General features: G+C 38.3%; 1 protein-coding gene and 1 long non-coding RNA gene across 3 annotated transcripts in view; both read left to right on the top strand.

Annotated features, from left to right (window-relative positions):
• Nucleotides 1–13,274, top strand: part of LOC132140245 (uncharacterized) — a 146,769-nt gene extending 133,495 nt beyond the window's left edge. Inside the window, exon 3 of the long non-coding RNA XR_009433737.1 lies at nucleotides 13,133–13,274. This is a non-coding gene — a long non-coding RNA (uncharacterized LOC132140245). The remainder of the gene's footprint in view (nucleotides 1–13,132) is intronic.
• On the top strand, nucleotides 484–5,066 carry LOC132140713 (inactive phospholipid phosphatase 7). 2 transcript variants are annotated; one of them, XM_059549622.1, is made up of 3 exons: nucleotides 484–688; nucleotides 1,812–2,266; nucleotides 3,368–5,066. In XM_059549622.1, exons 2-3 carry the CDS (start codon nucleotides 1,855–1,857, stop codon nucleotides 3,754–3,756), a joined length of 801 nt encoding a protein of 266 aa, XP_059405605.1. In that variant the 5' UTR covers nucleotides 484–688; nucleotides 1,812–1,854; the 3' UTR covers nucleotides 3,757–5,066. The 2 variants fall into 2 exon arrangements, with proteins under 2 accessions (XP_059405605.1, XP_059405604.1); XM_059549621.1 differs by having other exon boundaries at nucleotides 1,729–2,266.
• Nucleotides 13,275–13,761: the final 487 nt, after the last annotated feature.

The raw sequence follows: 13,761 nt of genomic DNA, 5'->3' as shown, positions 1-13,761 counted from the left end.
AAATTGTTGTCTCATAATTTAGAGCAGCCAGTGCAATTTATGAAAAAAAAAACGATTACATCTGAATGTTACAATTACATTTATTTTGTAATTTAATTAAGTGATTCCGTTACATGTAAAGTTAGCCCCAACACTGGATTTATCTATATATTTTGAAGGGGTTTCCGGCAGCATCAAAATTCTAAAATGTTTCAGATGGAAATTGCCAGCTGACATGGAAAACGCAGATTTTAAACATTAGCGTCAGAAAGATTATAAAAGTGCGCGTCCGTTTAAGCACCTTGGAGAACGCCACAGCTGCGATTAAGACAGAGCTTATTAATATTTAGATCCATGTGAGGTTACGCTCGTCTTATTGAAGCGTCCAGTCGCACGTGATTAAATTAATATTCATGAGTCAAACCTTCATTCGTCAGCTCTCTGCCTTGCAGCCAATCAGTAGGGCCTTCGTTCTTGTACTTCAATAATATTAAAAAAGCACACCTTTCCATAGTAGTATTCGTAATTTTGTTATGGACCGGACCGTGGTAGATGCTAAAGCCGTGCTTACTAATACCGTGAACATGTTTTCAAAAACCAATGTCTTACAGCATATATGTGCTTGAGAATTGATCTGAACTCCGTCTGTAGAGCGGGATCATAACAGACAGAGCTGATCTTCTCCAGTGATTCTGAGAGCTGATCTGAGGTAACGTTAGGCCAGACGAGGCTTCATATGTTCTTCAGGATTAAAGATAAATCTGTCAAAACCTCCTTTCTGGGATGTTCTCATCTGTAAAAACTATTTTAAAATCGGGTAAATAAAGTATTTTTAGATTTGTAATTTAGGGCTAAGGTGTGCGTTAGCTTGTTGTAGTAACAGCTAGCTGTATGAAACAATAGAAGTCTGTGGAATGATAGCTAAGATATAGAAATAAACGTATTTCTGTGTGTAATCTTTCAGTAAAATGTGAAATGAATGATTTTATCTTTCAGTAAAATGTAAAAACTGACATGAATTTATGTAAACAAATCTATACCATTGTATCTCCAGTTATTGCATTCTGGGGTGACTCACAATATTTCTAATTTTGCTAATCAATATCCGGACAGACATAATTATAGCTGCTGGAAAGGGTGAATCAAAATACCTTGAGATGTGACATTTTCTCATTGTCAGTGATTTTTTTCGCAGGTTAAACCAGTAGGTGGAAAAAGCTGATTGTCTTTATGAATTGTTGAATTATTCATTTAGCCATTTCATTCAAAAACACTGATTTATTCAGGAACAAAACAAGTGAAAGTTGTCTCAGCTGCTTTGTTGCCTCGTTTGCCTAAAAGGCAATGACTTTACAGGCAGCATTTTCATAAGGTGCCTGATTTCAGACGAGTCTGAGGCAGTGCAAGCAGTTTTCATGAGGTCATATTAATTGAGAGACTACATCAGATTTTTGTAGTTTTTTTGGTGGTGGTGAGGGGGGGTCACATTGCAAGGCCAGTTAATTGAATCATGGGGGGGGGGGTGATCTAAATTGAAAACTGCTTTAAAAAAACAATGTCTTCTGTTAGTGGTCATCAGAATAAACTGTCACCTAAAATCATTTTTGCAAAAAAAAAAGAAAAACATACAAATCAAGCCTTGTGACAACTATCCATTTTTAAACCTAAATGAGAAAGCAATATGCAGTTAGATATCCACACACACATACACTTGTGCATGCCTAAATATATCTGACACTGTTTTCACAGCCTACTTTGAACCTACATCTGAAGCTCACATTAGTTTCTCATCCAGCTGTACAATTAAACCACACAATGCCTTTGAACCCGAGTCGCTTTAGAGCGAAGGATCGCAGTGGCAGCAGCAGCAGCGTTATGGGCTGGCCTGAGTTTCTGTCCGTGAACGTCCCGCCACGAAACAACAGAGCGTGGAGAAGATCCGGCCAGTCCCGATCCCAGCAGAACCAGCAGAGTGAGAACCTGCCAGAGCCGGGTGAGAGCATGAAGGAGCGCAGAGAGGCGACCAGGCTGCCGGATGAAGACTGCATGCTGCTCAATCCGTCCTTCAGAGGCATCGCCATCAACTCACTGCTGGCCATCGACATCTGTCTGTCCAAGCGTCTGGGTGTGTGCGTCCACACCACATCCTCATGGGGCAGCATGCGCTCTGCGGTCACTCTACTGGCTCTGACGGGTCACGGCATCACCTGGATCTGTGGGACTCTGGTGTGTCTCACTCAGAGTAACACGCTGGCTGGACAAGAGGTCCTGATCAACCTGCTGATAGGTGAGATGTTCTGCCAGACTTATTTTAGGACTTTAATACTATTACACAGCATTGCATTTTGAAAAAAGGCCTAATATTACCTGATTTGAATATCACAGAAGTTTTTATATCAAGTTGTTTCACATAATAAGATTTTTCTAATTATATGTATATATGTTTATATATATGGTATGTATATTATTATTATTATTATTATATATAGGTATATATAAAATCAGGACTAAGCATTAAGTAATGTCATACTTGTCAAAATGGGCTGAGAATTGATCAAACGGTTGTGATCTGGCTCCGAGGAAAACAGGAATCATGTGTTTGTGATGTTTTTCTGCTGATTAATGGAGAATACAAGGCTTCTTCACCCTGGTGGATATCAAATGGAAAAATTATACAAAATGTTAAACATTTAGTGAGAAAGTGTGACATTCTTGAACAAAACAGACACTTTTTATTATTTTTTTGAACCAGCAGCTTAAATTTGTTTAAAAAGATTATTGGATTTCAGCAAATATGACGCAGGGCAGTGTTATAATTTGTATTAATATTTTTTTACTTTAATTTTTATATTTTTAAATATGTTTTTAAATATGTCTATATAGGTTTTAATCAAAACCTAAATGCAAAACAAAATGCTGCCTTGACAAAAAGAAAATGTATATTTTTTTAATATTTTAGTTGATGTTTATTTTTTTTAATCTAACAAAAATGTTTTTAATGGTTTTAGTTTTAGTTACACTTAAGTTCACATTCAGTTCATACCCAAGTATATTCTTTTAATATGTACTCTTTTCAACAAAGGTCTACAGACTTATGCAACATAAAATTGAAATGTCCCATCCTGGAAATGGATTTTAAATGGAAACTTTCTATTAAATGGATGGAAAGTTTGGTCAAGAAATTGCTGTTTTTTGTGCATGGTGTACATGTGATGATGAAAGTCTCCGATGATTCTGTGTTGTTATTCATGAAGAACATCAGATAATGTGCTGTCGTGTGTATTTCATTATCCATGTGCTTCATGCTTTTTATAGACATTCTGTAGGTCTAAATTTCCTGATGGAGACACACTCAACTCCTCTCTCATTTCTTTTACCTTTCTTTCAGCGCTGATTCTTGATGTTCTGACTGTGGCCGGGGTTCAGAAACTGGTCAGGCGCAAAGGACCATGGGACATAAGTCCCGGCTTTCTGGACTGTGTGGCTCTGGACACGTACTCGTTCCCGGCTGCACATGCCAGCAGAGCAGTCATGGTGTCCAAGTTCCTCTTGTCCCATCTGGTGCTGGCCGTCCCGCTGCGGGTCCTGCTGGTGCTGTGGGCCGTCCTGGTGGGCTTGTCCCGCGTTCTGCTGGGCCAACACCACCTGACGGACATGGCGTGCGGCTTCGCCCTGGGCTTTCTTCACTTCAGTCTGATGGAGACGGTGTGGCTGTCGTCTGGAGCCTGTCAGACGCTCATCTCCATCGGGACCTTCAGCTGGGGCTCCATCCGTTAGACTGCAAACACAGAAGAATTTGTTTACATGCTGAGTCCGAATGCATAATCCAGTATTTGTAGGATTAAACACATACTGTGCCTCAGTCTTTCAGATCAGATGCACAGTGTAAAGTACAAATGCAGTCCTGATTTTACATGCTGGAAGAAACGAGCAGTCGCATTATAAGTTCTGTTAGTTATGATTTCATTCACTCTGAAAAGATGCATTTGTGCTTGGGTATTTTTATATTGCATGCAGAAGCACTGAATTTGACTGTACAGTTGAGTTTGGACTCTTTCTCAGTCTAGTTTTCACTTCTTAATTCTGCAGAACTGAGGTATCTTAAAGGGGAAGTTGCATGGACAGGAAGTAAGTGCTAAAAGTGTTTTTGTCCTGATAAACCACTGACATTTTTAGAATGTCTTCAACATTTGAAGATTAGTTAATTGCAGCACCAGTGTAATTTTGAAAGAAAAAATAATAATTTTTGGGATTATTATAAGAGCATCCGAAGCGAAAAGACCCATTTTTTTGCTTCGTGATTTAATAGCCCCTGCATTTAATAGTAAATGTGTGTGTAAAGCAGTTGTGTGATACCATCTCAAATTTGATCAGGACTTACTAACATTTCAGTTTTCCATCAAGATGTATTTTTTTCAGGATATTGTCTGGTTTTCTTTGTGTGCATGAATTAAATTTGACATGTATTGAATCAGTATTTTTTTGTGATATCAAAGTACTGTAATGACTCCTGCAATATTCACTTGATCTCTTACTTTTGTATTTGACACAAAAAGGAACTAGTGACATGATTCTGTACTTCACATATTTGTACTAATAACTGACTGTTACATGAGACCTGTGACACTCTTTGCTGACAAATCAAGTGTGTGTTTAATAATCCATAATAACGCTTCCTCCGGTGAAAAAGTGTTCTGAATCAGGGGAGAAATCTGCACAGATCAGGCAATGTTTACAAGCCATTTCCAAACAAACATGTGGGTGGATATTGATGTGAGAAACAACAGAAGATGTTAATTGATGGACTGAAGTGGTGTGGATAACATTGTGATGTTTTTATCAATTGTTTGGACTGTCATTCTAACGGCACCCATTCACTGCTGAGAATCTATTGGTCAGCAATGGAATGCAACGGTTTCTCCAAATCTGATGAAGAAACAAACTCATCTTCACGTTCATGAAGGTTGAGGACATTTTTAGCACATTTACATTTTTGTGTGAACTATTCCTTTAAGTATCCTGACACTTCATGCAGTCACTGTTTCACCACTAAGCAGCATAAAATAAATGATTTGTGTTTTTGTGAATACTGATGTTCAGCTGTGTAGACCAGCCTCGTTCCTCCAGTAATGACAGATTATGGTTGGCGAGAACCGATGAAGTTTCTGCTGGTATCTGTTCGATTAGAGTATCAGTGAAGGACAGATGATTCTGCAGCACTCGTGAGCGTTAATCTCTCCTGGCGTCTGTGTTACGGGTGGAGACACGTACAGTAAAGTACGTCTACAGAACACCGTGACGTCACTCATTGTGTCATGATCATTTTCACACAAATGCTTACTCTTAGAGGTTTTAACATTATTAAAGCTGCTGTGTGTAGAATAGTATAGAATGAACTAACTGTGCCACGAGATGTAAGAAATATGTCAAGCGTCTGAATCATTGAGGAAGTGAGTTGGTTTCCGGAGACAAAGGAACCATCAGTCTAACTGAATGAACATAAGAATGAGGCAGTGTTTTTTAAAATATCACAAATAAAACTAACTGAACCCTTCTGAAAAAGTAGTGCACTTAACTGAACTGAATGTGTATTTGCAGTGTACTAAAAAAGAGACACTTTCATGACTGTTTCTTGAAGTGCACTTTTAAAAAGCACACTATATGGCTATGTCAAGAAAGTTATACTTTAAAGTACTTTTTAAATAATTAGTTCGTAATCTTTTGTTGTGCTTTAAAAAAGTACACTTGTGAACTAACATTATAAAGCACATGTAAAGTACTTGATTTTAACTGTAGTGTGTTAAGATTTAAAGTTCATGTATTTAAACGTAGGCCTACGAAATTGCAACTTCGTCAGTGAATGTGTAATCACAAAATATTTTTAAATACAGAAGAAATTACATTATAGTATATTTTAGTTTTATCATAAATGCTTGTACACTTTTTAGAAGTACTTCACATTTAAATATATTCTTCTAACAAATATTTTCTGTATTTTTGTATATATTATTAAAAGTTATATATTATTATTATTATTATATGTTAATACGTTACATTCTTTGAAAACAGCTGAGAAACATCTCCACAGAGCTGCTGTTTGTGACGGTGAGGTCTGAGCACATTAACTCAATCAGCGGGGCGTCCAGGTGTCCCTCAGCGCTTCTGACAGCAGCATTCTGCTAACAGACAGCAGTACAGATGGACACGACAGAAACTGAAGATCAGAGCACTTTATAGAACTGAGAAACTGCTAATTGAACCACAAAAATAGAGCGGAAACACCATTAATCTTACTCGGCTGACAAGTTGACATGCACGCGTTCAAGGCTGTAGTTCTGACGGGTTCAGCTCATTTGACTAACTCTTCTGCCCTCTAGTGTTTGGCTCTAGTAAAACATTCAGACAGCGGTAAGACTCTTTGCAAAGGGTTTAGAACCTCTAAAGGCTTTTTTCAGACGGTACGTTACATTATAAGTGATGCCGCAGAGCCAGATATGATATAATTTTTGCTTATTAGTATGGCTGAATTGGATCATTTAAGGTCAGCAGCAAAAGGGATTAAATGCATAGAGTGGGCATCCTAGCATTTGGTGCCATTTTAGTCCCCATGACATAAAGTGGTATATTTTGTGTACAAATGGGCTAGTTCTTGTTTCTGAATGTGCAAAATTACTGCCCCTCTACATAGAATACAATAAATATGTACCCAAAATTAATGAATTAAAAATAATTTTATTTTTTCGACAAGTAGGCTAAACTGCCATGTCCCCAAGTAAGCTTGCATAAGCCACAAGTATAAGTAATAAAATTCAAACTAATTCCATTTTTTTCAATATTGTTATGTTTTCTTATTTATAATATTCCTTAATATATATTTGTTATTTATACAGTTGTAATGTTTGAAGTCTTTAAAACATGTGTCTCTGAATTGAATTTCCCCGTTACTTTGATGAAAAGTCTATCTGAACACAGCGCTTGAATTTTTCTCTAATAACATGACTCTCAGGAAGAAAAACACTTTTTGCTGGCAAACTATCTACAAGAAGCAAAGTAACAACCCTTATTCACAATTTTTTCAGTGTTTTAGAATGATTCACTGATGTGGTAAAGCATAACATGTCCACTCTGTTATGCTTATTTATAGTGGAAATTGGTCGTTTTTTTTTGTCATTTTGAAAATATGGTTAATAAACAGGTTAAAAATCTTCCTCTGTGATCACTGCGCAGTAGCTTGTTGTTCATCAGATGAGTAGCAATGGCTGACTTTAGCATAGAATGTCCCTCCTGTTTCTGTTTTGCACTGTAACAGGGTGGACATATTGTAACAGTGGATGGAAAAAATAGATAAATAAGTGTTTAAAGCATGTATTGGTACTTATAATTAATTTATTATGCATTTAAAAGAAAGAGCTGCTTAAATGGTATACATGTATTTGTCAGAAAATGGCATTGTTGTCTGTTGCAGAAAAGCAGCAACAATACAATGCTCATCATCATGATGCCGAAACAAAGAAGACAGATATACCTTAATAAAAAGGAAAGGTGGAGAAAGGACATGAAGGAAGGAAGAAAAAAAGAAAGTGTTAGATGTCAACTTTGTTTAGGTAGAAACTGTTATTAATTTATCCTGCTTTTGCCATTACAATGTGTGTCTCTGTGGTATAGGTGTACTGGTATTCCCTGTATTATAAGGTCCAAATGTTTCCACAAGTATAGTAATAACAGTATATTTTGATCATTTGTTTGGTTCCCATGAGGAAAAAGCTTATACTCCAAGTCATACAGAATGAAATGTTTTGAAAATAACTGTAGTTTTGTGTGAGGGGAAGGTTTGGCTGTAGGGTTAGGGAATAGAAAATACAATTTGTATAGTAGAAAAACCATTATGATCTATACAGGTGGAGCTGGGGAAGGTGGAGGGTTTCTGAAGTTCACTGTAACAGCTACAGCAAGCACTAGCCGAATATTTTAATTCTGAGCAGCAAGCTGATTGGCTGCTGATACCAAAATAACTAATCAACTGAGCCATGTGATACTGATGTCATTATGTAAGACTTGAGTTTTACCTATCAGACTGCAATCTAGAGTCTTATTCCAGAACTTATATATATATATATATATAAGTATATATGGTTATAATATAATATATATAAGTATATATGGTTATAATATAATATATATGGTTATTGTATTAGCCAATATGTTGACATATACTGTTGTTCAGTGGTGTGATGTCAACCCTGTCATGTCCTGTCTACCCCGTTTCCCCCTCGTTCCACCGTCATGTCCACCCTGTTTTACCCCCTCTATCCACCCTGTCATGTCATTTCCACCCTGTTTCCCCCTCTGTCCACCTTGTCATGTCCTGTCCATCCTGTTTCCCCGTCCACCCTGTCATGTCCTGTCCACCCTGTCATGTCCTGTCCCCCCTGTTTAACCCCCTCTGTCTACCCTGTCATGTCCTGTCCCCCCTGTTTAACCCCCTCTGTCTACCCTGTCATGTCCTGTCCACCCTGTTTCCTCCTCTGTCCACCCTGTCATGTCCTGTCCAGCCTGTTTCCCGCTCTGTCCACCCTGTCATGTCCTGTCCACCCCGTTTCCCACTCTGTCCACCCTGTCATGTCCAGTCTACCCTGTTTCCCCCTCTGTCCACCCTGTCATGTCCTGTCCACCATGTTTAACCCCCTCTGTCCACCCTTTCATGTCCTGTCCAGCCTGTTCCCCCCTCTGTCCACCCTGTCATGTCCTGTCCACCCTGTTTCCCTCTCTGTCCATCCTGTCATGTCCTGTCCACCCTGTTTTACCCCCCTCTGTCCACCCTGTCATGTCCTGTCCACCGTTTCCCTTTTCCCCACCGTCATGTCCTGTCCACCGTTTTACCCCCTCTATTCACCCTGTCATGTCCTGTCCACCGTTTCCCCCTCTGTCCACCGTCATGTCCTGTCCACCCTGTTTCCCCCTCTGTCCACTCTTATCTCGGTTTTGTTTTTTAGAAAACAAATTAAACAAATGTTATGCATATCTTTGTGTTTACTTGTAGGGAATGATGGGGCAAAGATTCCATTAAGATTTATTCTTATTTCTAAGAGAAATGTGTCAAAATTACACTGTCTTAAAATACAGCATTTGTTCAGTATGAACAGTTAAACAACATTTGCAGGGTAAAGAGAGGGACATTTTAGCACTTACAAAATGTAAGTATTAAAATAACTGCATTTAAAACACTTGAGGTGAGAATGTCCTGTAACAGGGTGGACATTTAGCCCTTGCACATAAAAGATTATTAAAGAATGTCCTGAGCTGGACCAATATATTTTTCTAATAGTGTAACAACCCCTGCTTCAGATAAAATGATTACATCATTTATATTGATATTTGTGTTATATAACATATGTAACATATGCATTTCAAAGTTTTTATTCATTTTGAGAAATAAGTTATCTGTTTTTGTGCAAGTGTGATGAGTAAATGCAGGTTTACATTTAGTCTAAACATTGCACAGCGCTTCTGCCATTTCTTACTCCCAATTTCTCTCAACACGTGGACAGGAGAGCTTTCAGTCAATAAATGGGAAAATTAAGTATCTAGCCTTACTTATTTGAAAAAGAAACTAATTTTCTTGCAAATTAGAAAAGTAATGTGGTTATATTACCAGTTACTTATTTTGGAAAAGTAATCTGATGTAACTCGCGTTAACCCCAACACACTCTGCTCCTCACTCTCTTATTTTACCTTATAAAGAAGAAAAAGTCACTTAGGTTTGGAACAACAAACACTTTAATTACACTGTAAACTGTATGGAATACAAAAACAGCAGGCTACCTTTACAGTGGTCACATTTGGACGAGGAAATGTTACTCTGACAGTAAATGTTATCAAATGTTAACAATCACACGCTCTTGATGTGAGTGTAGCAAAGTGTTTCTACCACGCACACGACATCTCAGACGCCGCATCACTGTTGCGTCTGGTGCCGACGGGAGACCAGCCATACTCTGATTGGGCGTCATCAGTCTCATGACACCGACCCCAGCGGCCAGTGCTTCTGAGCCCCTGCTGTTTGACCCGAAAGCTGCGTGGCTTGGCGTTCATCTATGGGAATAACAACACAGAAGAACCATTTCTAGCAATTACAATACAAGACGTCATTTTCCTGCTGCTCCTGAGTTATCAGTCACATGACATTTGCAGCAAAGAACTTTATTGAACAGTAAAAATTAGAAGGGAACAGTAATTACAATTTCTTAGCCAAACAATGGACAGGAATTGTAAAATTAAACCAAAAAATAGACAGGAATTATAAAATTAAAAAAAAAAAAAAATATATAGCTATAGTTCAGTAATGACCATGTTCAATCAAGTTCTTTCCTGAGGGTACTTGATTTGACAGACCTGCACAAAGACAGTGGTGTTCATCTGTAGCGTCTCCATGCGATCGGTCATCTGTGCGAGCCACTCCATGTGTTCAGAGATACACTGCTGCATATCGTCATTATTCTGAGGATCAGAAACATGTTGCTCATCCACAAACACACAACACAACTGAGACACACGGCAATGAGAACAGAGAAACAAACCCCTGATAGAGCATCTCTCAGGTCCACTGCAGATAGGCGCACATGCTCCAGTTTATCAGTGTGTTCCTTGAGTCGGTCCTCCAGCTCCTGCATCATCATCAGACCTTCATCTGTTTTCTGTGGGTCTCTGCCGGACATTCCTCATGTAGACACACACACACAGGGTCAGAGGCCGTGGATGTGGTGTAATATGAAAACTGGAGCCCCAATTTGTGTTCAGTTTTTAATTACTTAATTATGCTTTCAGCTGTCAATTGTGCAACTGCATGCAAAATGACAAGCTATGATGCTTCGTCACAGTTTATGGTTTTGTTATCCACAGCGGTCAAATTTTTACTAAAAATGTCACCTAAATTATAAAAACCTACATCACGCCTTTTCATTTATATTTTTCACACACTAATATTAGAACGGATTAAGTTAGAAAAGGTAATTAACACAGGTGATGACTGCTGACATATCAAATATAAATGGCTAAACACTCAATAAAAGTGTATTAATTATGCTTCCAAAAAAGGTTTGCTAACACTTAATGCCTTTATGTAATATGCATTAAGAGCTTGATAATATAGATTTACATTTTAATGCAAAATGCATACTTAATGCCTGTGTTTTAATGCATTATATTTTCTAAAAGTGTAACAATGAGTAGTATTATACAATACAATGCATTATAATGTGCATTAAAACACATAGTTAATATATTAAAACTACTTGTATAATGCATATTTCTGACCAGATATTTCACAGATCGTGATTTAAATTTAAACAGCCATTTTCAGCATGGCTCCGGTAATACAGAGTGTGGAAGCAAACGCATATCTGCAAAATAAAGTAAACCAAGCTTTTGTCTCTCGCTTTGTACAATCCAAAACATTTACAGCACGAGCTGAAAAGTTACATTTTGAAGATTCGGTATCAAACAAAAACTAAAATATAAGATAGATGAAAAAAAAGAAAAAAACAAAAAACAAATCACGCGATAACAAGATCAGACCTGCCCAAACTCATACGAAAACACACAGAAACACGAGGCTGAAGAAAAAAAAAGTTCAAATAAGATCCAGAAATGCTAAAACAGCTCGTCAATATGACCGATACTCACTGTTCAGACGGATCCACTATTTTTGTTCCGTGAATGTGCTGTAGATCTGGAGCTCAACGGGAAAATTGCACGGAATGCACTCACTGAGCCACGTCACCGGGCCACCGACTACAAGCCACACACACACATACACGAACGAACGAGCCAACCCTCCCGGTGTTGATAAGATCTATGTTTTGTCTGTCATATAGAACGGCAAGTGCATCGCAATATAACCTACGCTTTCGTCAACTTACAGCTTTATGAGCGCTAAATTTTTCCTGTTGTTTAAATACATTTGACCACAATCTCATGCTACAAACAATAAGGCACTATATGCACATGATATGATATTTCAAACGTCCAAAATTCTGTTTACTACAACTATACGGCAAATGCTTCTCTGCTCATCGTTAGACACACACACACAAAAACATTAGCCTTTGTAGACATACAGAAGCATCCAAAAAAAAAATCTTGAAAAAGTTTTAAACTTATTTCAAAAAGTGAAACCTTCATATATTCTAGATTCATTACACGGTTCTCTTTGAAATACAATTCTTGGGCAATCCAAATCAGTTAAACATTTAAAACTGAATCTTATCTAATTTCAGTTACGCGTTTTATTAACTCAGTCCTTTCTAGATTACAATTCGCCATCAAAATGATAAATTTAATCCTCACATCACATGAGATACCCTACTAGCCGGTGTTTTCCAGCGAAAAGCATCACTCAAATTGGAAAACATTGCTACAAGCTTACCATTGTGAATCGGGTTAAGGTTAGGAGATAGATTTGAACACTGACTGGTTATGTACTTGCTCAAAAACTGATTGATCATTTTCAGTTCATTTTTAACAAAACAAAAAAAAAAAAAAAAAAAGAGTTAGGGACTGCAGCTTTAATTTTTAAGTGGTTTGTTTTTAAAATATTATCCCCTACTCCAGGGGCGTCCAATCCTGCTCCTGGAGGTCCATCTTCCCAGCAGTGTATCTTAAACACACAGTTCTAGTGATCTCAAGGCCTTGATTAAAGTGTTCAAGTCTGTTTAATCAGAAAAGTGGCCCTCCAGGTGCAGGATAGGGACCCCTGTCCTACCCAGTGCACAATAACTTTGGTTGATTCATTTCTTAGACCAAGTTATATTTTTGCAGTATTTAGCAACCCCTCACTTACAGTTTTAATAATATGAAAAAAAGTTCCTAGTGTGAGGGAAGATTCAGAAGTGAGGGGAAGGTCTACACGAAAGCCTACACGCAAGCTGTTGCACTGCTGGCGTCCAGAGTTCGAATCCCATCTCTTTAACCTGGTTTACACAACACACTAAAACACTAATATGCTTCTAATATCCAAATCCATTAAAGGATTTTTAGGCTGCAAGGTAAACTGGAACCGGGAAAACTTTCCGTAACACCCGATGTACTTGCTACATCATTAGAAGAATGGCATCTACGCTAATATTCGTCCGTTTCTCTCTTATTCCGAAGTCAGCGTAGCCACCAGATCCAGTCCAAATCCAGATCAGAGGGTCACTGCAGTCACCCAGATCCAGTGCCTATCCAGACCAGATGGTGGATCAGCACCTAGAAAGGACCTCTACAGCCCTGAAAGACAGCGGAGACCAGGACAACTAGAGCCCCAGATACAGATCCCCTATAAAGATCTGGTCTCAGATGACCATCGGGAAAAGACCACAGGAACGAGTTGAGTCCTCAGCACAATCAGACTTTGCTGCAGCCTGGAATTGAACTGCTGGTTTCGTCTGGCCAGAGGAGAACTGGTTAAAGCTGGTTAAATGTAACGGCTTTGGCTCACATTTAACAAAAACCCACCAATTCACTATCTCAACGAATCAGAATATGGTGACATGCCAATCAGCTAATCAACTCAAAACACCTGCAAAGGTTTCCTGAGCCTTCAAAATGCTCTCTCAGTTTGGTTCAGGCTACACAATCATGGGGAAAACTGCTGATCTCACAGTTGTCCAGAAGACAATCATTAACACCCTTCACAAAGAGGGTAAGCCACAAACATTGCCAAATAAGCTGGCTGCTCACAGAGTGCTGTATCCAAGCATGTTAACAAAGTTGAGTGGAAAGAAAAAGTGTGAAAAAAAAAAG

This window comes from Carassius carassius, chromosome 5 (assembly GCF_963082965.1).
Source record: "Carassius carassius chromosome 5, fCarCar2.1, whole genome shotgun sequence".
NCBI classification, from domain to species: domain Eukaryota; kingdom Metazoa; phylum Chordata; class Actinopteri; order Cypriniformes; family Cyprinidae; genus Carassius; species Carassius carassius.
Note: the sequence above shows the minus strand (reverse complement) of the source record. Positions and strands in the feature narration are given on the sequence as shown.